The 24,915-nt window shown below is 40.3% G+C and overlaps 1 protein-coding gene across 2 annotated transcripts in view; it reads right to left on the reverse strand.

Moving 5' to 3' along the window:
• RANBP3L (RAN binding protein 3 like) overlaps positions 1-24,915 on the reverse strand; it is a 179,585-nt gene that overhangs the window by 17,768 nt on the left and 136,902 nt on the right. The window contains exons 1-5 of one of the 2 annotated variants that reach the window (XM_081132549.1): positions 22,143-22,948; positions 4,539-4,597; positions 3,663-3,702; positions 2,407-2,484; positions 1,521-1,595 (exon numbers count right to left, since the gene is read on the reverse strand). In XM_081132549.1, the coding sequence (XP_080988675.1) occupies positions 1,521-1,595; positions 2,407-2,484; positions 3,663-3,702; positions 4,539-4,597; positions 22,143-22,233 (343 nt within the window). In that variant the 5' untranslated portion in view covers positions 22,234-22,948. Of the gene's footprint in view, positions 1-1,520; positions 1,596-2,406; positions 2,485-3,662; positions 3,703-4,538; positions 4,598-22,142; positions 22,949-24,915 lie in introns of those variants that run through there. The other variant, XM_081132550.1, reaches the window with a different exon arrangement.

The following is a 24,915-nucleotide window of genomic DNA, read 5'->3' on the forward strand; positions in this document are numbered from 1 at the left end:
GCAGAATAGACCATCTTTACAATATGAAATAGAGCACTGAGGCAAATTCTACAGATTAGAAAATCTAAATAATGAACCCTCTGTGTGTATTAACATATATTTCTTACAGAATGTTAAAGAATTGTTAGCAAATTCTGTCCCTCTCACCTCTCTAATAATACCTGAAGATAGAAGTGAAACCATTATGTCCGCTACTTTTCTATGAAGTGTGCCTCTAGGCTAAGACTGTGGTGGTGGCTACAGGTACGGAATTACTGTACATTTCAAAGAGATCACCCCGTGGTTGCAAATTGCAGAAATAGCCACTTTTGAACATTTGAGTAATGGAGATGAGCAAAGAATGAGAATTGCGTCTCTAAAGTATTATAACCTATTATAAATTTGGGGTAGAATTGCTTCTCTAATTCAAAATTAAGTTAAATGGTGTTTATAATCTTTATTATTGAAAAGTAACAATGAATGGACCATATAAAATTATACAATTCTCCTCCGTTTGAACACCACCAACATTCTGCACTACATACAAAGCAATGGTGCTTGTTGTTACGAATGCTTCTTTATTCATTCTTTCTTTTTGGTGTATCTGATTTTTTTCTATCCGATTAAAATAAGAAGAATTAAAACAGTTATCTAGACAACTTAAAGCCATCCCTTTGCTTTATGCACAAACAGTGAAACAAATCCTCTAGGATTAGGACTCCTATCCTCTGTAATGTATCAGTAAGGCTTAGAGGGGGCCTACTGAGTCAGAAAGTATCTCGTCTGTATCTGAAAGGTGTCTGACATAGTGTTGCTCAGTCATGCTTGGAATGACTAATAAGAATATAAATTCATTAATTTGAGTATTTAGTGGTTTCCCAGGTACATGGGGATCAGGTAAAAGGAAGTAAATAGTTTGTATTTTTTGTTTCTAGTGGCAAGCTTAACTTGGAAAAGGCAGCTGGTTCTTCAGTAGAAACAAAAACACAGAGAAATATAAATCATAACTTTAATGTAGAAAACGTTCCAACAATTTCAAATATTTTACTATAATAAAACAGGTTTACTTAGCAAAGCATTAAACTTTTCAAATAAAAAGGAAGCAATGTTTTAATCAGTGAAAAGTACAAAGGGATTTATATTCTGAACTTCAAAATACAAATCTAAAGCATAAACTTTAGAATAAGGATCTAAAGCATAGCTGTATATTTTGAATACTATGTATATTATAAACCGTATATATGGGCAGTAATAATAAAGAAAGCTCTTTTATAGGGCTGCCTTATACAATATATTGCTATCATAAATGTGAAATCCTTAAAAAATCATCAAGTTCAAACTTTCTACCAAAAGTAAACAGATATACTATCTGGATTTGTGGTGTTCTTAAGGTATTCTTCCATGCATATTTTGCTAAGGCCTCTATTTTATTTGCCGCTAAAATGTCAGCATTTTACAGTAGCTGAGAAAGAAAGGTCATCCCTAATGAGAATGGATTTTGAAAAGTCAGAGCATCAGGCTCAGAGGTTCTAGAAACTTACCTGGCCCAGAAGGGGGGAAGGCTGGGAGGTCAGTGAAGGGCGATGATCTCATTTGCTTCTGGGTCAAGGTAGACACTAAAAGCAGATTGCAAACCGAAGTCAGTTAGGAAGTGGGCTTTTGTATTTCTTTTGATTTGGATTTTTGCTGTTTCGGGGAATTTCCTACATCCCTAATTTAGAAAAATATTTGTAGTTTTATCAATAAAAATAAAGTGTAACCCTGGTAGGGATTATACATGAATTTTCATCCAGTTCAGTAAACAGGTGAGTGCTCACCATGTTTAAGACACTCTATCGGGCATGAAGGTAATCTCAAGGAATTTACAGCGTAGGAGACAGATGTAACGTAAACAGCTGTATCGCAAGGCAGAGGGCCACACAGTCAATCATAAAAGGAATCACTTAGTGCTTTGAGTGCAGCAGAGAGGGAAACTAAGTCACCGATTCACTCAGAATACAGCACAACATGATGTTCTTAGAATAAAGTACCTTTTTAAAAGGCAAACATCTATTTCTTTAAGTAGATGGTTACCTAGGAGAAAATGGTCATTTTCCCTACAAAGCTAATACATGCTTAATACAGAAACTTTGTAAATGTAGCAAAATACAAAGGGGGGTGGGGTGAAACCAAATCACTCATAATCCCAGTACCCAACATAGCCATTGCTAACACCGCCTTATATCCTTTCAGGGTTTTTTCAATGTTGACCAATTGAATGTACTCACTGTATGGTTATATGAAGACAATCTGCTATTTTCATACAACCATATATTATAAACACTATCCAGGGGGTAGACTTTTTAAAGTTTTCCATTTGAAAAGTTTCTTAGAAATTTTATGCTCAGAGTAAATGTAACCGTGAACTCTCGTCAACGCTTTACCTACCTCCTTGGGACCGAGAATCTGCAGTATGCAAACAGAAAGATGAAGATCGCATGCGCTTCCTTGAAAAACCATTACATTCTGCAAGAAATTCAATGCGGAGGGTAAAATTGCTTCTACTAACAAATTATCCTTAACCAATGATATGGTGGGATAAATGGAATTTCCTTCTGTCTCTACAAATTAGCATTGGATAATACATTAACTCCTCGAGCACGATTTTAAATGTTGGGGTTAATAGCTGGGTGATTATGAACTGAAAGGCGCATCATCCTACTACGAAACCATCAGAAACAAGTAGTTTCAACAAGAAATTGGATATGAATTCTGAGATTGTATAGAGAATGTTTCTGGTACGTTGAAACAAAGGCAGTAGAGAATCATGGGGTTTTAGAGTTGCTAATATTACTGTTCTCAGGGACTCTCGTGTCATCTCTTAAAACAACAGCCAGTCTACTTGCATGTGTGTTTGTTTGTTTGTTAATTTTATTTTAATTTGGAAGTATTTTCAAATTTACAGAAAAGTTGGAAAAATTGTACAAAGAATTCTCATAGACCCTTTAACCAGATTCACCAATTATCAATATTTTGCCTCATCTGATTTATCATTACCTACATACGTATTTTTCTGAATTACTTCAGATTCAGCTAGGTGTTTTATGCCCCTTACACCTAAATATTTCAGTGTGTATTACCGAAGAATGAGAGCATCTCTTATGTTATCCCAGTATGATGATCACCTTCAAGAAATTTAACATAACTTGCAATACTCTCATCCAACCCACCAACCATAATTTTGTCCATTGACTAATAATGTCCTTAAAAACATTTTCCTCCCCAGTCCAGGATTCAGTCCAGAATCACATACAGCCTTTGACTCTCACAAGTCTTTCGTCTCCTTTAATCTGGATTAGTTCCACAGGCTTTTTTTGTTCTGAAAAATTTAGTTCTCATGTTTTAATAGAATATTTTTCACTTTGAGTTTTAATACAGTTTAAGCTACATTTTCTTGTAGAAATTTTTTAAAATTAAATTTAATGGGATAACATCAATTAACCGCATTATATAAATTTCCAGTGTGCGATTTTACAATGCGACACCCGTCTACCTTATTATGTGTGAGTACATAACACGTTCATGTCTAAACACAAGAAAAACCATTATGTTTTATGTAGTTTGTGCCACATGCCAAAATGCTTGCGCCTGCTTATTTTCTTTGTACAAAGGTTGATTTTGAAATACAAGATCTAAATCGTTACCAGGTTCTGCTGCTTCATACAGGGCTTCTTCTGCAGGTCTCTGGAAGGAAAGGAAGCTGCCAGTGAGAGCTGTCTGCTGTTTTTATACCAGACTTCCAACCCTGTCACTCCATAAGAGAATCCTCCAAAGCCAGGCCTATCCAGCCAGGCCAGGACAAAGCTGCTCACTTTGACTCACTAGTTGTGTCGTCAAGAACAAGCCAAGGCTGGCAGAGCAGATTTATATTTCAGTGTCTACAGAATCCCTTGTGGGACCAGCTCTGGGGATTCTGACCTGGTTGACCTGATGTGGGGCCCATGAATCTGATATTTCAACCAGGGCTTGAGGGTTAAGGTTTCTATAGTTAGTTAGTTTTGGGGGTTGTGATCTTCATTACCTGCATATGCAAGAACAAATAAAAGGAAATACTAACTAAGATAAAGTGAGAATGCTACTAATCTTAGTGTTCGTCTTTCAAAGCAAGTAGGATGCTGAGAGAACAGATAGGGTCCTTAAGATGCCTTTTTAAATCGAATATTGCAGTTTACAATTTACTTAATACCCAGTTTTAGACTGGATTAGTGGTGGAGACCCATGAGGAGCCTTAGCCCTACTGATCTCTTTCAGTCCCTCCCTTTTCCAAGTCACTCCAAAAAAATTGTATAATTTAGTAAAAATAGCATAGCTTCAGGACAAGGTCACTGGCTTCCCATCTCAGCTAAATTGCTGTCAGTAAATCCCTACTACATAAATATTCTGGAGGCACTACTCTGCTAAGAGAAGAATCCGAAAATAAACTTATTCAGCAGGGATATCATTTAGTATAGCTAACTTCTTGAAATACAATTTCGTTTGTCAAAGGAAAAATCAAACAAAGAAAAGTAGCTTGATCTTACCTTAAATGTTTGTTCTCTCTTTTCAAAAACAAATATTGGTTGAGCAATGACAGATTTTTCTGTAAAATAAAAAGCACAGGCAAGAAATAAAACCATATTCTGACATTTCTAATACCAAATAAAAATATTTGAAGTTTTTTTTGGTTTGTATTTTTTTTCTGCCTTCAGGCAAATCCAAACTGTATTACAGGAATGCGATGAATTGCATATTTACAAATGATTTTAATAGTTAATTACAGAAATAAATACTTGGGGAAAGCGACAGTAATATATTTCCATAAATAGAGTGATCATCCCATTAAATGAACATGTGTTAGGTGTTTAAGGAAAACAAAATATAATTACCTGCCTTTAGAATCTCGTGATACAGTGATTAACATCTATACTTTTAGAATAAAAGGTTTTAAGGGGTGAAAAGTCTCATTTGATAATAGTACTCCTACTTGGGTCAGGTCCCAAGGTATAGATGTGCTGCATTCCATCCTTAAAAATGGTCCAGAAATAATCCATATTTCCTTGACTCGAGTAGTCATATACTAAGTGGTATTTTCCATACTACTACTCAGATTAACTCTTACTGTTATAAAGTAGCTAAAGTTTGTCTTCAGCCCTACCAACCTTATTCATCTTCTGTATTTTCCCATCTTAGTTAGGACAATAGGGAGAAGCTCATTCACTCTAGGGTATAAATGAGTGATAACTGTTAAACATCAGCACTCCAGAATTCTTAGGGAAAATTGTGTGGTTCTTAAGAGCTGGGGCTCTGGAGTTAGGTAGGCATATGTTCAAATATAAGTTTCATGACTAACTGGCTTTCTACTTTAAGGAACTTAGTATGTCTAGACCCTAGTTTCCTCATCTGAAAAAAGAAACACTATAACAGTAGTTACCTCACAGAGTTTATGTGAAGATTAAATGGGATTTTTAGATCTAATTACTTAGATTTTAACAAAACAAACAAAAAAGCCTTAAAGAGGATAGTGACTATGTGACATGCCACCAATCCCCCATGTCAAAACTCTTAACCAACATTGCTAACTTATGATGACACTTTCTCGATGAACACAGATATGACCTCAGAACTTTTCTCAATACAGGTTTCCAGAAGCCATTACCAATGTTTCATCCTGTTATACAAGCTGAGGTCATATAATATCCCTAGGCTGGATAAATAAAACTCTAGCTGAGGAATTTCAAGGAACTACCAGACAAGTACATCTCTTAGATGCCAGAAAAGGGTTCTCCAGTTCCCCACAACATTATCTATATGTGTGTGCAAACTCTGCCAGACCACCCTTTGCGGAGCTCCTGGGGCCATGCGGAGCTGGATACCTTCTTCCAGTCCACTGATGTAAACTGTTCACTTCTTATGCAAGTGCTTCCTGCACTTGCCAATGAGCAATCCCATCCCTATTAACCAACCTATAGCTCAATTCTTTGTTCTTTCTCAAATAAACTCCTTTTCCAGCAATTACATCAGATCAAAGAAAGGAGCTTGCTAGTGACTTGGAGAGGAAATTGTCTTGGTGAATGTGCAGGGGGATACTTATGAATTCAAATAATGAATGGGCCTCTTCTGAACTGGACTTGGATAGCCATTCTTAAAATAGCATGATTTGGCTTCACCCTAGGCTAACAACATGTTTTTCCCTCTATCAAAACATTCAGCTAAACCTGGGCAAAAGCCATCTTTAAAGGCAGTGGTAAGGAGGAAATCCCAAAGGGTTACTCACAGTTTGGAAGGCATATGGTAAAGTAGGAAGGCCACTTTTATTCATCAGTCCAACATATATTTATTGCATATCTTTTTTGATGCCAGCCACTGTGTTAGGACCTAGGGGCACATTGTCTGACTGAAGGTACATTAGCCCCAGTACAGCCACCTGGTCTCCCTGACACTGCCCAGCACATTATTTAGAAAGCAGATAATCTCCTAACCTCCACTTCCATCTAGATTTTGATCTAATCAAAGTTAAGATACAACAATTTGGGGGAGAGGAGAGAATAGAGTTCATGTCTGTGGTGGCAGTGATGGTAGGGTCCAGAGAACTCTGTGAAAGGCATATAAACTCTTGGATGGTGATAAATCAGTAGTGCCTAAATATAAATATGAAGAAATAGCACTCAAGTGCCTGGTATTTAGAGATATGGACGTTAACACATAAAGAAAGCTATGGGAGTTGGATGCTGTTGGCTCTGGGCACCAAGGAAAGAGAGAGCAAAGGAAGGGGCAAGGAGACCTATATTTATAACTAAATATTTATTTAGTTATACCACATGAATATGTATAACTAAAAAATAATAGTAATAAAATTTAAAAATAAGTCCTTCCTACTATAGTGTCAAACACTCATAATTAAAGGACAAATCTCATGCTCCTTGCCGAAAATAGACTTCTATTGAGTAATACTGCTTGGCAGGCAGGCACCCAATACCTTACTTCTTGGGCCCAACTGGCTTTTGCATAGAAATATATGGAAATAAAGGTGCGAGCAAGATGGATTCGCCGAGTTTGGGATGCTCTTGCCCTTCACCTTCATTCCAAATACTCCTCCAAGTCTCCAGACAAGAATTCAGCTAGAAAATTATGCAGATATGTAACAGCTTGGTTCTTCAGGATTCTAAAGTGTTAACAGTAAATATAAATTTCTTTTTTTCCCGATTCTAATCATTTTCCCTCCGATTTTGGGTGGGTGGTAAGGTCTTGTCCCTGCTCTATTTCCACGTGTTTCATTGGCACTTGGTCTCTGACAAACCAACCTGTTTCATTGAGGAAAGTAAGTGGAGGAGATTTGAAAGGATCTACTGAGCCAAAAGCAGATCAGAGGCAGAGGAGGAGACTAAGAACGGACGCCCTTGGCTCAGAGTCCCGGTGGGAGCGGGGCAAGCAGCTTCTCGGGGCCCCAAGTTTCTGCGACCCAGCTTCTCCCACCTGGAGCCCTGCAAGCGGCTTGTCGCTGCTTGTCGCTGCTTGTGTAGTTTAGGGGACTGGAAAGAACCAGGCTACGCCAGCCAGGGCCAAAAAGGTTGTGGAAGCAGCCTTGGCAGGAAAGAGGGGAGAACAACCCCTCTGCCGAGAGGCGGAGGCTGCCAAATGGGTCACCTCTGTTTGCTCCCAGGGCTGGAATTATCCACTTGGACTGCAGCCCTGCCCGGCCCTGCATGTTCCCGTCTCTTTCTCGCTGGGCCTGCCTGTGTGTCTCTGCCACATCCTCTCCTCTCACTCTTTCTCCTTGTGCACGGTCTCACCCTAGGCTCCACACTGTCCTTTGCTTCCCAGTCCTCTCCTCCCTCCACTTGTGTCCAGCTCTCTGGTCAAAGCTTGGATATTCAGAGCTCTGAAGTCAGAGTCCTAGAGCTGTGTTCACAAAAAATTACCCCAAGCCTCAGCCTTTTTCATCTCTTTCTGTATGTATTTTTTAAAGGGTTGTTTGGATTAAAACAATGTGTGCACGTGAGAGCCCCTAGTCTAGCTTTAAAAAACCTCTTCAAACCTTTTTGGAATAAAGCAGAATATCTGCCTGTCTACCTACCTACCTACCTATCCATCCCCTCCATCCCCCATACAGACACATATCTCTGTATATGTGACATATACATCCATATGCACATATACATATACATATACATATACATATACATATACATATACATATACATATACATACTACATAAACAGACAGTGCTAGGTCAGATCCAGGTTGCACACGAGACAGTAAAAGTGAGGTTCCCTTCCCTCATCCTAAGTTACACATGGTCGCCCTGCTATTCTTGTTAGCTCCGCAAGAAATGCCTTCTAGCTCCTCAAAGGTCTTTCTTTTTCCTTTCATTCATTACCCCTAGTTTCGTCCTCACTTCCTCTTGTTGGGCTCCTATTTTCTTTCTTTTTTAAATTTTAATATCAGGACATTTCTGAATTCAGGCCCTGGCCCGGAGATAGCTTTAGAGGTCCTTGCTCCTCACAGTGTGATCCAGACCGACCAGCAACATCGACAGCAAGCTTGTTAGACTCAGACTCTTAGGCCCCACCCGGACCTACTGGATCCGAAGCTGCATTTTTCAGGATCCCCCTGTGATTTGTGGAAGTGTCTGAGAAGCAGTCCCCTGGAGACCAAGCTTAGGACAATGGCAGTGGAGACTCCTGGAGTTAGTGACTAAACCTTCAGATGTTCTGAGTAACTTGACAATTAATGAGAAAATAATTACTACTCAAACCACACACTATGATTATTATGATTCAATGTAAGGTGAAGTCAAGGGCTACTCTGGACTTAAAAAGAAATACCTGTAGGAAGGATATTGAAATATTGAAATTGATATTGAAATCAGTCATTCAGATATTCTGCTTGAAGCAATAAATGATTTCATTTCTAATGCAAAAGTTCATTTTCATAATATGTCTGAAATCTGACTTTTTAAAAAAATTTTTTTAGCAAATATTCCTGCTTGAGATTATTTAAATGTTAATTAAAATGTTCATTCCTGCAAAGCAAAAACTTAGCCTGGAAACATCAACTACATCAAACACATTTGTCATAAAACTCAGATTCTCCAACAAGAATTTGAAACATCTAAAATCTCAACTGTAAACAATGATTATCTTCTGTAGAAAATACAGACAAATCACAGCAGGTGAGGGGGCACAGATGTCTGAATCACAGTCTTGATTTTTTGAAAAAAGAACAAACAAAAATCAAAACTATATGAAAATATTCTAAGACAGTTTTAAGAAAGGGCAAACGGTGGCCCTGAAGAAAAAGGAAACCAGGCCAATTCATGGGGGAACCACAAGCATGAAATATTCTCTACTTATTTCTAGCCGTACTTGGAGGAACTGCGTCAAAATGCAAAAGGAATGAAATAAACAACAAATTGCCCACCGAAATATTAAAAAGTATGTCTTTACAGAAAGGGGTGGTAGGGCCACAGAGTGACATGATTAATGGTGAAGGGACAATCTTGATGCTATTTTATGAGACACTTTGTACCAACTTGAAGGTAAAATAACCAGGACCCGAGAGGGAAACATAGGTGGTTTACACAGGAAGTTTCCAGGCTGCCTCACAAAGCACTAGTTCAAATTGAGACGCAAGGCGAGTGGACCCTGCTGGGGCGATTCCAGCCCTGGCCACCCTGCTTAAGTTATAACCAGTTTTGTGTACTATAAATACAAATGTATTATAATAAATACAGCAAGTGTAGTAACAGGGAAAAACACTCGACCTTTTCTATGCAGTTCTAATTTTTTTAAATTACTTTAAGGTTTTGTATGGAAATTAAGTTCTAAATGGTCAACTCTAAGAAATGTAGCATTTCTAGTCTTGATTCCATGGTCTGGACCAGCCTGTCCGGATGCGATCCCAGGCTGGGGAGTCATCCTGAGCTTTTGTTTTGCCATCTGTAAACACTGCAAGGTGCTTCCCTTACTCTTGCCATTTTCTGCTCGAATTCTGACTCTGAAGAGGTTTATTCTAAGATGTCCACAAGCCAATGACATGATAAGTCTGGCAATTTAAAATCTCTTTCTCAAATTTTTTTCAGCCTCGGGCAAAAATAACTCAGAAGAATGTAAACGTTTGGACAGTGCATATCCATTTCTCCAGAATTTGAAGGTGTTACTAGATTTATCTCTAAGTAAAACTATTGTGTGCTTTTGTGATAGCTGCTTGCAATTTAGGATTACTTGAGTATGTTAGTAGCAGCAAATGTGGGCTCTCTGGATGGACAATGCCAGAAAGAGCTGTCTTGCTCTTTCCCGACAGGTTCCTTTATTCATGCCCATGGGGTAATAAAGATGTACTTGGTCAAGCTGGTAGCACTTGGAAATACGTATTTCACTTGCCAGCATTTATAAATCACGTATCCCCCCCAAGAATAACTTGCAGGGAAAATGCTTCCATGTGTTGGAAACGGGTCTCTGCATTTTGCTGAGGGAGAAAACTGATGCCTAGTCTAGGTTTCAGGGCACGCTGGGGACAAATACTGAGCAGGTGCACGCACAGGTTGGAAGTGATATCTCTGAGTTCATTTTAAGTAATTCTCTAGTGTTTTCGTACTGCTAAAAGGAAAGAGCTGATTTTGACACAAAAGACCATATCAGTAGGAATTAAACCAATCCCCACAAGGACTATTCGCAAGCCAAGCTGGCTGAAGCAGAGCTTCATGCCCTGAGTTCAGATCAGTTCAAGCCCTTCCCCTTCAGGAAAGGGGCACTTATTTCAAATCCCTTCACACATCCTGAGGACACAGGCCAGACGGAGGAGCTTGACTGCACCGCCTCTCACTCCAAATCTCTTTCCCTTAAACGTGTTCCCCTCTGTCCTGCGCCTTTGAGCAAGCCCGAGAAAAGGCTCCTGGTTTTCCCTTTTCCACGGGGGTAAGTGAGGTCACTCCACTGAAGACAAGACCTTGAGCAAACGCAGGAAGAAAGGAGAGAGCTGCATGCAAGGTGCCCACAGTTCGGGGAGGCCTGGGCCTCGTTCTCCTGGAACCGCAGCAGCCAGCAGCCTCCTCTCTCTCATCTGCACTGAACAGCCCCTCGGGGCCGGGGCCTGAGGCCTGGGGCTGGGGCTGGAGCCTGGGGCTGGGGCTGGGGCTGGAGCCTGGGGCCTGGGGCCTGGGGCTGGGGCTGGGGCTGGAGCCTGGGGCCTGGGGCTGGGGCTGGAGCCTGGGGCCTGGGGCCTGGGGCTGGGGCCTGGGGCTGGGGCTGGGGCCTGGGGCCTGGGGCTGGGGCATCACTGCAGAGGGAAACACCAGGCGCCTGTGCGGGTGACTGTGCGCACACAGCTTATCTATCGCCTTGTTTAGAACCAGCCTGGGAGGAGGAAAGGCCAGGTAGCAACTCGTCAGCCTTCCCAGAAACGTTTGTTCAGCATGCCAAAGGCAATTCCGGGAGAAAAACTCGGACTTCGTAGAAAACTCATACACTCATACGACTTAAAAAATTCTTGAGAAAACTGAACACAATGCTTTGTTTATTCATTTCCTTTCCTCCAGGCTTTTATGACCCTGGAAGCATCATTAAGTCGAGATGAAAGGATGAGAGGAAATAGTGTAGCTATGTGAGATCTTTTCAAGAAATGTTTTCTTTTTCGTTGTGGGAAAATATACCTAACATAAAATGACCAGTTTAACCATTTTAAATGTATAGCTCACTGCCATTAGTATAGTCACACCAATGTATTAACCATCCCCACCATCCATTTCAAGAACTTTCTATCACCGTGAACTGAAACTCTGTCCCAATTAAACAGTAACCCCTGTGCCACTCCCCCAGCTCTTGGTAACCACTATTCTTTCTGAATATCCTACGTACCTCATGTAAATGGAATCATACAATATTTGTCTTTTTGCTTCTGACTCATTTCACTTAGCACAATGTCTTAAAGGTTTATCCCTGCTGCAGGTTGCATCAGAATTTCATTCCTTGTTAAGGCTGAATGATATTCTATTGTATGTATACACCATATTTTGGAGCTTTTTTAAAAATCAGCTTTTCCTCATTTGCTTCCTGCTCCCTTCTTTGCTTCCATCTGGCCCCATATTTCCCTCTGACGCCACGTTCCTTGCCTCCCTACACATATTTCCCCCCTCTACTCTTCCAATGTCTCCTTTCCCCTCTCTCTCATATACTCTACATGAGTAATATTAGGATCAAAACAATCACTTCTGCTAATTAATTTTAGCTTATTCAATTTTCAAAAAGAAAAAAAATGGCAAGTAACACCAAAACTTGAATCCGTACTTGAGAATGAAGCTCCTTATAACAAAGTTGTCTGGTTGAAGAAACAGAACCTCATCATCTGTAGTGCTAGTATGTGTCTTAGCCATGCCCAGCTTATACACACACACACACACACACACACACACACACACACACGAATTTTTATCTCTAATTTAATTTCTTTGCAGACAATCAAGTTTTACCACCCTAACCCTAGACCAAAATGGTCCCTTTCCAACATTTAAAGACTTTTTCTTTACTTTATTCTTTCCTCTCTAGATGGCAACATCCGTCCTTGTTATGAATTACCACTTCTCTCACAACAAGAGTAGATTTGGTGCCAATTACTGAAATTAGTCATCACATAGGTCTTTCCATCTAGGTGGATCCTACTCCAGAGTGCTAATCAAGTTAGTGAGCTGGAGTTTCTGGAGGTCTAGTGTTTTATTTGCATCTGCTGATGGGAAAGAATTTGTGCCCTCTGAGTCTTGGGTCCTTTTAGGACCTGAAGCCCATCCTACATTGATATAGGCCACTTACAAAATATCTTTCTTTTCTCTCCTGTTTGAATGTAAAGGTCAGGTCCCATCTCAGTTCCGATTGAACCCCTGTCCTCCTATGGCTCAACTCACAGACGCACACTTTACGTTCTTTTGATGTTGCTTTAGTTAGTATCAAAAGATACCTTCAGATTATTAGCCCTTCTTGGAAGTCTAGATCCTACCGCTATGACGTCTTGCTTGTTTATTGTCATCTACAGAGAGTGAGATATCTGATCATTGGGTAGAAGGAATGCAGCTTCTTACCGAATACAGGTGTTTATTACATTTTGAATTTTGGCTTTTGGATATTATACTAGATTTGCCAGCAAACCTCATTAAAAAGCAACTAAGGTGTGAAACTTATCTTGCTTAAATGTTAAGATTTCAAGTAAAGTTAATGATTTAAAATAATAGTTGGGCCAGCACTTTAGGTAGAGTCCTCAGTCTAAATAAAAAAGTGAATTATAATAACGACCATTATTTAGCCCTTTTTAAATTTGGAATTTGATATACTGCTTGTTTCTTTTGTCAAAACCCAAACCATCTCTCCAAGGCCATACCAGCCCAGTTCCAAAGGTGGTACATTGCTACTTTCACATTTCATGCAGCGTAAGAGATATAGACTGGTCAGCTATTTAAACTTAAATAAAGACGGCTAGCCCAATAAACAGGCCACTTGCTCTGGGCTGATGTGTTTGCACTGATACAGTTGTATTTTCTCACCTGTTTTTTTAAAGTTAAATACACCCTGTTGGGAGACAGTGGGATGTGGTTAGTAGTTTATATAGAAATGAACTGGTGACTTCAATAACAACACATTTTTAAATGGTTGAAACACAAACTGAATTCAACAGTCAGCCATCACTCAGGCCCTTCATAGGTGCTTAGCTGAACATGTATTTTGTGCCCTCTTGAGAAGAAATGAGCACGGGTTAAAACCACAGACTCTGGCATCAGGGTTCTAGGATGAGAACCCAGGCTCACTACCCCAGCTGTGAGGTCTTGACATTATCTACTTGATGGGGCTGTTGCAAAAAGTGAGCTAACATACGAAAAGTGCTGAAGTGTCTGACATAAGACACACACTTTGTAAATGTGATTTGTTTATAAGTGACATGTTAGCACTGTGGTGTGGTCAGGGGATAGACCTGGCTTGCTGCTCTCAAAGAACTTTGTAAAACACAGCAGAGGAGACAACACCAACATGAATGAAATAATTATGGGCAAATCATAGAGTCGCAGTTTTGCAAGCTATCTTACAGGTCTCTCAGTGGAACTTACCATCAAAGTTGTCCAGAGCATCCTCAGCAGATGGCCTTTCATAACACAGCGTATCAGCAAGGGTGAAAATGCTATTGCTGGAGCATACCAGCCCACGGGAAGCAGCACACTGGTGTGTGTGTTACACGTGTGCCAAGATCTTGGTCCTTCACCCCACAGGCTCAGCCTCCTGTCTTCACCCCCAAAGTGCGTCCACATCTGAGTCCACCTATGAGGTCACATGTATCAGGAATCCCTTCCTTCCTATACTGAGTAGTTCTCCAGTCTGAACAGACCGCAGTGTTTACCTGCTGATATACATTTGGGTTGCGTGCATGTGGGTGCTCATAGGAATGAAATCTGCTGTGAACATTCTTGTGCAACTTTTTGCGGACTTATCATCTTCATTTCTCTTGGGAAAATACCTAAAATGGAATTGCTATATCATAGGGTAGGTACAGATTTAACTCTACAAGAAACTGTGAAACTTTTCCAAAGTGGTCACACCACTTCACAGCAATGAATGGGAGTTCTGGGTGCTCCACATTCTCCCGAACACACAGTATCATCAGTATTTTAAATTTTAGCTGTTCTGGTGGATGTGAAGTGGTATTTCACAGTAGTTTTTATATTGCATTTCCCTAAGAACTAATTATGTTGGGCATTTTTTGATGTGCTTATTGGTCATATTTATATTCTCTTTTCGAAGTATCTGTCAGGCTATTTGCCCATTTTTAATCAAATTGTTTATATTGAATTATTTACATATTCCGATTACAAGTTCTTTATCAGATAAATGTGCCATAAATATTTTCTCCCATTCTTCTTTTTTATTAATGATTCCTTTTAAAGAACTGATATTTTTAATGTCGATAGTCTAAATTATCTATTTTTTACAGTTAGTACTTTTTGCGTTTGTTTAAAAACTGCCTATTCAAATTTTGGGAAAATATTTTCCTATGTTTATTTTAGAAGCTTATAAACATAAGCTTAAAAAAATTTGTGTTTTAGTCATATTTCATCTCAAATTGATTTGTGTGAAGTAGGTAATGAGGTTCACTTTTATTAATATGTTTATCCATTTGTTCCAGGACTATTGCAGAAAAGACTATCTTTTCCTTTTTTGAATTATCTTGGTATTTTTGTCAAAGGCCAACTGAGGGTATATGAATGGGCCATTTTATGGGATTCCTCTTCCATTCCAATGATTGATTTTCCTCATACCAATATTATACCATCTCGATTATTATAGCTTGAAATCCAAAAGTCTAAGTTGTCAAATACGTTCCTCTTTTTGAAGATTGACTAGGTAATTCCAGGTCCTTTGCATTTTCTTATACATTTTAAATTGGCCTGTCAATTAAAAAGCCATCTGCTGGAATTCTGACTGGGATGGCTTTGACTCTCTGGATCGATTTGAGGAGAATTGACATCTAAATAATACTGAGCCTTCCAATTCATGTATTTAGCTCAATCTTCTTTAGCTTCTCTCTGCAACATTTATTTGTTTTAAGTATACAGGCCTTGCACATATTTTGTTGAATTAATTCATAAGTATTTTCTTTTTACTATTAAAATGGTACTTTAAAATTTCAATTTTTAATTATTTTTTGCTAATACATAGAAATACAATTTTGCTTTTTGCATATTGACTTTGCATGCTGTTATCTTGTAACCTTGGTAAAGTAACTTATTAGCTTATTTTTTCTTTAGTAGCCTCCTAAGGATTTTCTACACTATCAATCACCTGTGAATAAAGATTCTTTTACCTCTTTCTTTTCCTGATCTTAGTAAAAAAGTGTTAAATCTTCCACTGAGAGTAAAAGTAGTATGTTAGCTGCTGTTTTTCTGTGAATGTTCTTTACCAGGTTGAAGAAGTTCCCTTCTATTCCAATCCTTCTAGACTTTTTACACAAATGGGTGTAGGAAAAAATGTTGTTTTTTTAAGGTCCAACTTCAGAAGTGTAACTAGGGATGGCTTTGGGCAGCTATGGCTTTTTAAAAAAAAATTGTGGCAAACCACACATCCTATAAAATTTATCATTGTAATTATTTTTAAGTATACAGTTCAGGTGTTAAGTGCATCCACATTGTTGTGCAATCAATCTCCAGAACTCTTTTCAGCTGGTAAAACAAACTATACCGGTCCACAGTAACTTACCATTCTGCGCCCTGTCTCTATGAATGATCGATCACTCTAGTTATTTCGTATTAGTAAAATCATGCAGTATTTAGCTTTGACCGATTCATTTTACTTAGCATAATGTCTTCATGCATGTTCCAGCACCGCAGACTGTCCTTTTCTTTTTAAGGCCGAATAATATTCCATTGTATGCACATCCACAGTTTGTCCATTTGTTTACCAGTGGGCATGAGGGTTGCTCCCACCTTTGGGCTATTATGAAGAGTGCTGCTGTGAGCACTGGGCTACAAGTTTGAGGCCCTGCTTTCCCTCCTTTTAGTTGTATACCCAGAAGTACAATTGCTGGATCATAAAGGCAATTCTATTTTTAGTTTTTTAGGAACTGCCATACTATTTTCCACAGCAGATTCACCATTTTATATTCCCATCAACAGCGCCTAAAAGTTCTCATTTCTCCACATTCTTTACAACGCTTGTTACTTTCTTTTTCTTTACAGTAGCCATTTTAATGAGCACGAGGTGGGAAAGTAAAGTTTAAGCCATTACATGGATTTTCCAAACCTTTGCATATGTGCCACTTACTAGAGAGGCTCTTCATGGAAGGGTTTCTATACTGGGTGGAAGCTTGAACGTGCACATGGTCTACATTTGTTTCTACCAATCTGTGCCTTTAAATGCCAGGAATGACTTTGAGGGTAGAAAAAAGGTTATTTAAGCCTCTTTTCACCCCCAAATGTGATGTTATCTATGCAATATCACTACTGGAGAGTCACACAAAAAAAGAGCTAATACAAATCCATGTTAAGAAGGCTAATGTGTATATTTTTCAGATAAAAGTCATTATTTCGTTATGTAACTCTACTGGATTCCCTTCCTCGTGGCTGTATGTTCGTTCCCCAACACTTAAATTCTTTAGGAGTTCTAAATTAAGTACATTCATGGCTGTGCACACATTTTATTTAAGGCAAATGGTGCACTCGCAATAATCTAAATGTAATTTGATTTCTATGCTTTAGATTCAGAACGAATTTGGTGACACAGTAAATAGTCACTGCTTAGCTTTTACATTTATATTTGCTAAATTCTCCTGAAGCTAGATTCAGTGTCCTCCACAGTCCACAAGAGGAGTGCGGCTAAATACAAAGGTCAACAGACAAATGCAGCTAAGTCAGAACATTATGAAATGAAATCACTTTTCCCTTCACCCAAAAAGTTGAAAAATTATCATTAGCTTAGTTGCTACTGAATTCCTCAGAAAAGACATGATAGAAAACAACATTGGCAGAAAAACCTCTTTGCCTTTCCTGTGTCTAATATAGCATCCAGTACATGGTATTCACAGTATTCAGTAATAATGCATTGAATAAATAAATGGTTGAGGGCATTAATCTGTGTTTCCTGACTTGCAAATTTTTTGACTTGCAGAAAACTGGCTTGATATTAAAAACAGAACATATCCCGGAAATCATGGCCAAAGTATGATATCATAAAGAATATATCTGGTCTGTGTCCCTCATTCCTTGCACAGAACTTCAAAGACCCTTTGAATTTCCTGACTGATAGTTATTTCTTTGCTGTGCTAATGGGTGACTCATACTGGGCCCACAGATAGTTTCAAGGGAGAAGCTGGACACACTAGAAAGAAAGACCGAGCAAGTATTTAGCGGGTAGGAACTTCCAGCCTTACTCCCCACCCCCAGCCTCTAAGGAGGGGAGAGGAACTGGAGATGGATTCAGTCATGGCCAGTGACTTAATCAATCATGCCTAAATAATGAAATCCCATATAAAAACTCTGGACATCGAGTTTAGTGGAGCTTCCTGGTTGGTGAACTTACTGAAGTACTGGAAGAGGGGTGTCCCTGACTCCATATGGACAGAAGCTTCTGTACTATAGACCCTCTTAGACCTTTCCTTATGTATCCCTTCTTCTGGCTGTTCATTTGTATCCTTTGTAATAAAACAGCAATTGTAAGTACAGAGCTTTGTTGAGGTCTGTGAGTTATTCCTGCAAATTATCAAACCTGAGAGGGTTATTGGAAGCCTTTGATTGGAAGATGTCCAGGCAAAAGTGCAGGTGGTTTGGAGACACCTGAAATTTGAAGCTGGCATTTGCAGTGGGGCAGTATTGTGAGACTGAGCCCTTAATTTCTAGAGTCTCCACTAACTCTGGGTAGTGTTGATATTTAATTGAATTATAAGAAACCCAGTTGGTGTCTGTCAGAATGCACAAAGAAGATCACAAGAAAACCCAACACACCTTGAGTATCTGCAGAGAAGTTTCTCTGATACGGATCAATGAAAAAAATTAAACGTTGTAACACCAGGAATCATGGATTTTATGAGACAGCTACATACAGCAGAAAGTGCATTAGGAGTAACCCTTAATAACCGCCTAACCTTGGAAAGTCACTTGACCCGAGGATTCCTGGTTTCCACATCTGTACAGATGCGGACAATGAGGCCTGCCTCTGATAGTCACTTTCGTGCCAACTCTGCTGCACCACAGCTCTGGATATTTGCTCCAACATTATTCTGGATGTTTCTGTGATGGTGTTTTTGAATGAGATTTACTTTTAAAGTAAATGAGTAAAGCTCCACAATGTTGGTGGGCCTCATTCAATCTGCTGGAGGTCTGAAGGTCTGGCTGCAATGAAAGACTGAGCCGCCCTGAGCAAGAAGTTATTCTGCCAGCAGACCACCTTCGGACTTCAGCCGCAGCATTGGTCTGCTCTTTGCATGGGTCTCACATTTTGAACTTGCCAGCCTCCATAATCGTGTGAGTCAATCTGTCAAAATAAATCTCCCTCCCCACCCCTCTCTCTCATTAACACACACACACACACAAACTCTATTAATCTGTTTCTCTGGAGATCCTTGACTAAAACACTACTTTACCTGGCTATTGTGGGAATTAAATGAGATAATGTATTTGAAACCACTTTGTAATTTTTAAAGCATTATAAAACATAAGGGTGGTTAAGTCTGCCCTGCACATGTAATCTGCACTGACCTTTGTTGAGGCTTTATAGACATATAAATTAATGTTTGTAGATGTAATCTCAGATCAATGTTATAGGTAAATGGATTTAAAATATCACAGAAGAAGCCACAAGACAGCAACAAGCAGGGACAGGAGCCTACTGGACTTCTGCTCTGAACTGAAATAGCACCTGCTGCCATAGAGTGTAACTCCACGTGGACCAGAAACTACAGCTTAGTTGGCTCAGTTCAACTGACATACCCAGCATCTGGAACAGTGCTCTGCACAGTCCCGGTCCCGATATGGCTAAAGAATAAGTGACTTTTATCTATATGATCACCCCAAAAATACAGTTTTATGAGTGATGAGGTAGAAAGAGAGAAATGCCTCAGGGTTAACCTAAAACACTTCGGCATAAAGCGGGGAGGGTTTGGAAGGATATATGTACTGAATCCGGCCATTCCCTCTGAAGGGTTCAGTGTCAATTAACCATGGACTGTATGCTAAATAAAAGGGCTGGAACCTTGCCCTGGTTGTGGGGAGGCCATAGCCATGAACCCAGAATGCCTCAGAGAACAAATCCACAGCCAGACCTCACTCTGCAACAAGTGGCTTCTCTTCCTAGGACTTTCCTGAACTTTGCATAACAGCAGGGTACGAACAATGCTTAGAGGAGAAATCAGGACCCCTGCACTGAATGAATACTTTTAAACCCCAGGACAGGAACTGGAGCGTTCTTTAGCAACATAGTGAGCACTGCCCAGGGTCACCTGTCAACAGATTTTTAGGTGGCATTTCTTGCAGCAGTCAGTTGTCAGCCTGGGTTGCATCAGTACGCTTCACAATATTATGGATTGTGGTTTATGTGGGCAGATATTTTAGGACTCGGCTGTGGAAGAATATGGCTACTTTAAAAAAATTCTAAGCAAAGGCTTAGTCTGAGGAAGGAGACCAGACTTTTAGTCCTGTTGGTATTTTGGGAAGTATTTCATCATAACGATATTTCCAGGCTGCTCTGACTATGGCCAGTAAGGGAGAGACATCAAGACAGCCTGCCTTAAAGTAAAACAACAGTGGGATACTATTTTTTACTTATAAAATTGGGAAAGAACTTTTTAAACAATACCCAGTTTCCTGAGACTATATTCTTACACGGCTGATTGGAGGGCCATTTGGCCAAACACACACACAAAACAACAAAACATTAAAGCTGTGCATATTCTTTGACCCCACAATTTCACCTCTAAGAATGTATCCCACGAAAAGAATTTTGTCTCTGCAATGATTTATCCATTAGCTTATGTTAAATACAATGTTGTTTGCAATAGTAAAAAATCAGAAATTGATGAAATGTCTAACAGTAGGGAATTGCCTAAAGGAATTTTGCTACACCCACATAAAGGACTAGTATACAACTGCTAAAAATAAGGCTGTAGAAGAATATATAATGACATGGAAATTAAAGTTAAAAAGCAGTTTACAAAACACTACATGCAAAGTCTATTTTTGTTTAAAAATCACCCAGTAGAATAATCTGTACATGTGCATAGAAGGAAAGGCTAGAAGATTATACATTCAAATGTTAATAGCAACTATCTTTGGGTGGTGATTTTTATGATCTCTTTTATGCTCCCCCCAGCAAATCTTATATAACAAGTATTACATCAGCAACTGGGGGGGTGGGTAGGGAGGTAGCTTTAAACATTTCAAACAAAATGAGCAGTAAACAAAAACCCTATGCTGAATTAGGATTGTCTGCTGATGGGGAGCAAGAATATTTTAGTGCTATGGTTAAACCCTGGCACATACCAATACCAGGACTTTACATTTTAAAGCACTTAGTTCAAAATAATTTACATGAGCCCTGATGGCATAGAATGGTCTTAAAAGTTTTCTCTGTTACCATTTAATATGAAGTATTTTCTACCCCCACTATGCTAAGCCTTGTACAGCATGCAATCCACATTCAGGGAGGTGGCCCGACACAGTCAACAAATGTTAGGGTACAGATGCCACCTGGGAAAGGGGAGGTTTCAGTCCTTTAGCCAACACTCCATGTCACTGAAATCTCAAGCTGTGTCTATGGAAAAATAAATAGAGCTTGTGGCCTAGTTTCATCCATAGACAGGGCCATCACAGGTTATTGAGGGGAAGTTATAAATGTCTGGGGTCAATCTTTAATCTCTGGGGGCAATGATGTCATCTGACAGTACCCAGACTTTTCTCCAAGCGTCCTTTGCTGTCCCGGACAGTAGGGATTGGGGAGGTCATCTTATCTGTTCATGTTAAGCACCTGCCATTAACTGATCCAACTGGCTGGACAGTGGACTTGAAATTTTAAAAAGCCTGAGGGTGAAGATGGCTGCAAGGTAGGTGGCTTAGCCTGAATGAGTGCCCAACATGTGAAACGCGACGCTTTCCCCTGTCTGACTCCAGCTGTTCCTGGACTGTAAAAGGGAAAAAGCCAAGAATATATTTCTTTTGCCCACAAATGAATAAGGCAGAGATCCAGACAAAATTAAATTTAAACTCTAAGTCAAAAGTGCAGGATTAGTGGTGGGACAGGGGAGAGAGTCCCAGGCCAACTTACAACTACTCTCAGCAAATGCCCCCTGCAGCTGGTTCAGTCTTGCCCTGATGGGTGTTTTCAATTACACACAATCTGGCATCCACTAGAAAAACGACAGGCATTTAAGCGCATAAGCTTCAGAATGACAACTCCAAGAAATATGCCTCTTTGAGAGTCTTCTTAAGTCCCTTAAAAACCAAGAGTGAATCCAAGTTAACCTGACCTTATGCATCACCTTTGTTACTATTCTCAGAGTTTAAAAATGGAAGATTGCCACGCATTTTCTAAGCAGAGATTCCCCAGGTACTTCCCAGCCCCCCATTCGTCGGGGAATGCAAAGGGCCAGGGGCTCACAGAACGCGCCACCCTTCGCCTGGCTCACTCACCTCGCTGTCGCGGGTCCTCCGGAAGCTTCAGTCCGCAGGTGTGCAGGCCGTCGAGCAGGTGGCTGTGGCCTTCTCTCTGCCTGGCAGCCATGGCACTAGCAGTATCCCTGTGGCTCCACTATCACTAGGGCATTCCCCTCCAGGCCAGTCACCTGAAATGGTCTTCACAAGACCCCCAGGCCCGCAGAGACGCCAGCAGATCCTGCCCTTGTGCGTGAAACATCTACTCCTCTAACAAATTTCCAAGTGTTCCCTGGTCACGACTCTTGAAACAAACATCCCCCACTATCACTGCCCCTCCGTATGAAGATGCCAGTGCATTTGTATAAAAAACCACAAAATGCTTCTTTCATGTCAAAGCATATTGCAAATTTCCCCCTTCTAGTGTAAAAACCCTACACAGTAACTGTTTCTAACAGGTTACCGCTTCGGCCCTTTTTGATGCCTTCTGCTGATGTGCAATCAAAGGCCCGGTGTCTTTGGAGGGGCCTCCTAGAGTAATTACACACGAGGGGAGGAGAAGCTGCCGTGAGTGCAGTCAGGTGGCCTCTGAGCCCGGCCTGAGCGGCCCTGGGGCAGCTGGCAGGGAGCAGCTCTTAAGGAGGCTGCGGGGGCGGGGCGGGGGGCCGGCCCATTAGCATGAAGGGGCAGGACCCGAACCCGCGCCAGAGGAGCTGCCTGGACGAGCAGTGGCCACGCAGGGCCTCAGAGATGCCCGCACATGTGACTCCTGCTGCTTTGCAATTAAAGAGCAGCGCAGCGCGGGGCTTACGCCGCGACGGTCTGCACTTGTACATGTGAAGTCTGGAGAGTGAAACTGGAACTGATAATGAGCTCATGGAAATGTACTGCAGGACTCCCCATTGCCGCCAGCCCCCCCAGCCTGCAGGGGTGGGCAGTCCCAGAGCACGCCGCCTGCCAAGGTAACTATTTGGAGTTCTGCAAGCAAAATAAACGCACACCACCTTATCTTTGCAGACATCTATCTCTGTTTGCCCTTAGGTTCTCTAAGGCTACTTCTGGGTCATAAGACAAAGCTATTTCCAGTGTTTTGTTTTGGTTTTGTGTGCTGAAAAAGCACATCTCACTGAAATACTAAAAAGAGTCCAGATTTCACTGAAATAATGGCACATTCATTAATGTTTTAAAGTAATCCCCAAACCCTCTCATTTAACTTGGGAGCTTGCTACCTCTGGAGTCGTAATGAATCCTGGTAGATCCTGCCTTTCAAGATTCACAGCTCTTTGTAGACTCAGAAAGGAGGCGTTGGGCTAGGAGAAAGGAGAAAGGCAGAGCCTGTTAGCCTGATGTCTGGACCCTGCAGCCTCCTGTGCATATTTGGAAATTGGTGCTGAACTTGACACCCTAACTAGAAATTTACCTCCTAGCCCAGTCGGGCAGGCATCCTCATTTTATTCTGAGGCACTAATGATTTCCCAAGCATACTCTGAGCTACGAGACCCCTTACGAAATATGTGATTGCTCTTTCAGAAATTTTTTTCAATTTATTAAACTGCTTTTATTATTCTAGTAGTCTCTCTATAGCAGTTTTAGGTCCCTCACAGTATAACAGGATACAGAAGGATGTAGCTACTTTGCAAGAGATTCCTGTTACTAGAGAAGTGTGGTTTCTGCTTTAAATGCTGGCATTTAGCTCCTGCTTCCCAGTGGTCATGGTGGAAGGCCAAGGCATCTTCTTGCTGAATGGGATGAAGTTATCAATATTCTATTACATTGCGGACCTCACTAATGAGCCTATTATTGTGTAGGGAAATCAAATAACCTGCAAAACTGTAAGCCAGCCCTTGAGAGAAATGAGTTAAAAATGTTTTATAATGACAATTTATATCTATGAATAGGCAGAGAGAATAACATAATAAGCCGTATGCACCCATTGCTTGGATTCAATCATCATCGAGTCCTGGGACAATCTGGTTTCAATCTGTGTTTCATCACAGCCACTTTCCCCCTCACTTCACCATTGGATTTAAAGCATTCCAGACACTATTGCTTTCATAAATGTTGCAAATGTATTTCTAATTACAGGGACTTTGAAAACTAGGACCGCAATAAAATTGTCACTTTTTAAATCATTAAACATTATTCCTGTAATGTAATTAAATATCCAGGTGGTGGTGTTTTCCTGATGTCTCATCGTGTTTTTTAATTTTTTCATTTTGTTCAAATTGGGATCCAAAGGTCCATGCATTGTATCTGGTTGATCTGACTCTTTAAGTCTTTTTCACTCTGTACATTCCTCTCTAAGAAAAAAAAATGTTGCTTAAGGATTACTATCTACATTTACCCTAATTTGTGCCTGATTTTTCAAAGAGGCCCCCTAGATGGCTCCATTCTTATGCATGGATGTAAAACTGGGGACAAAAGAGAGGAAAAGGAATGGTACAGACAATAGAGGCTAAAAGAGCCAGCTTTCTAGCCCTGGCCATGCCATTACTGCACTGTGAAACCTTGAACCAGGCACTTAGCATCTCTTGGGTTTGTCTTCCATTGTCAAATGAAGCGAATGTTTGGTAAGCAACGAGAGAAGTTATTCAACACTCACTCTGTGTATATGAAGACCTGGGAAAGGGAAGGTTTTACTGCTTCATCTTTGGCTAGAGACTGAGGAGAAAGAGATAGATTTAAAACTGAAAATCTGAGTCAGATTTGGGAGTGTATTTGAAAATCTAGGCCCTCAATGCTCAAGCCTGGCTGAGTGCCATAATTACCCCGGGAACGTAGTAAAGATAGAGGTTCCTGAATCCCAACTGCA

The sequence above is a fragment of the Miniopterus schreibersii genome (assembly GCF_964146895.1).
Source record: "Miniopterus schreibersii genome assembly, chromosome: 3".
NCBI lineage: Eukaryota > Metazoa > Chordata > Mammalia > Chiroptera > Miniopteridae > Miniopterus > Miniopterus schreibersii.